At 36.1% G+C, this 1,597-nt stretch overlaps 1 protein-coding gene across 1 annotated transcript in view; it reads left to right on the top strand.

Moving 5' to 3' along the window:
• The first annotated feature begins 1,245 nt into the window (after positions 1-1,245).
• The window catches only part of LOC119587777 (progranulin-like), an 11,704-nt gene continuing 11,352 nt past the window's right edge, over positions 1,246-1,597 (top strand). Inside the window, 1 exon segment of the mRNA XM_037936468.1 lies at positions 1,246-1,456. Coding sequence (XP_037792396.1) covers positions 1,278-1,456 — 179 coding nt within the window. The 5' untranslated portion in view covers positions 1,246-1,277.

Raw genomic sequence — 1,597 nt, 5'->3', positions numbered from 1 at the left:
CAGGAATTATCTAAACAAAATATACATTATTTTCACTCCTGTTCCCAAAAAAAGAAAATTAAATTCAAACATTACATACAAGTTTCACAGTAAGAGAAAGAAAAAAATATCATAGGCTCGTATGCGGAGGAGGAGGACTCGGGCGATCAGCTGTTTACTTCGGAAAAGTAGACAATCAACCTCCTATTTCACCGTCAGGAGGCTTTGACAGTGGAGTATTAGGCGTAAGATTACCTCTGTTGTCCGTCTCGATTTGGTGGGGAACTTGTAGAGGAGTATAAAGGGTTTGGTAGTGAGTTAAGTGATGATTCCTGTCTTGTATCTGTTAGTCATTGGGTCACCTGACTCGCATACGTTTTGTACATGATATTAATGTTAATTACCATACACGTGAAGGTATTTTTTTTTATTATTTATCTTTGTCTGTGGTCTATGTAGATGTGATTGGGTGGTTGTAGTTCATACATAATTACTCTGAAAACAATTGTTAATTGGCGTTTAATTGGCTGAAAATAGTGACATGAAGCGCGACAGAAATGGTAGGCGTTCCACTCGAGGTTTTGAGATTCGGTTTCGACAAGTTTTAATGTTTGTAAAAACGTAATTATCATTTTATTTGTAAGGTTCATGCGCGTTGCTGATTGCTAATGTCTTCGTTGTTCACGAAACTACTTCACTTTACGAATTAGACAAGTTAATTCCCTTTTTTCTGGTCTTAGTGATCATTGTATAACTATATACCTTTTTGAATTTACAAAATTTGGTTATCTGAGTAACATATGTATTGGTGGAGTTATTTTAGATAAAAAAAAAATAGAATCAGTATACTTTACAATTCATATCTCTTCAAATTCCCAATTGCATCTAATATTGGTATTTCAGAATCTCTGTGGAGGCTATATTTATCACCCTTGAGAAATTTTCAAGTTTGAAAGGCAATATACAAAAATGAAAAAAGTACAATAACTTCACAGTAATATGCAGTTGTTTTGCAAAAGTACAGATGTGCCATCCTTTCCAGTACAATATTATCTGGTTTCCTGTCTCACACAGGATGGAAACTTAAGAGGATTTTATTGATCAACAAAGAGCCTCCTACTTTAACACTAAGCGTCCTGTACCAGTTCAGTACATATCTGGACTCTGAATGAGTTAGAGAGACAGGGTCTGTACAGGATCAGAGAGACAGGGTCTGTACAGGATCACTTTCTTGAGGGCTTAAATACTCTGTGATATGGCTGAGAGACAGTTATTTTGGCTTCACTGTTGCACATTGTATGTCTGTCTCTTGTCCCATATTATTATCTAGAGTGAAAAAGTTTGTGGAAATAATGACAACACCCTCCCTGTTTCCACCAGATATCTACACAACGGTAATGATTCGCCTGGTGTTAGTGTGTGGCCTGTTGAGCATATTTGCCCATCTGCAGGGAAACGATCCCCCTGGAGGACTTGTGAGGAGCCCAAATGCATTAATTTTCATTAAAGAAGTGTTGTTTTGTAATACTTTTGATAAAACCCTTTGTCATAAAAATATATAGTAATATATACTATGTTGATATGGATGTTCCACTTCTGATTTGAGAGTCTTATGTTG

This window comes from Penaeus monodon, chromosome 23 (assembly GCF_015228065.2).
Source record: "Penaeus monodon isolate SGIC_2016 chromosome 23, NSTDA_Pmon_1, whole genome shotgun sequence".
NCBI lineage: Eukaryota > Metazoa > Arthropoda > Malacostraca > Decapoda > Penaeidae > Penaeus > Penaeus monodon.
The sequence above is the reverse complement of the archived record's forward strand: the minus strand, read 5'-3'. Positions and strand labels throughout refer to the sequence as shown.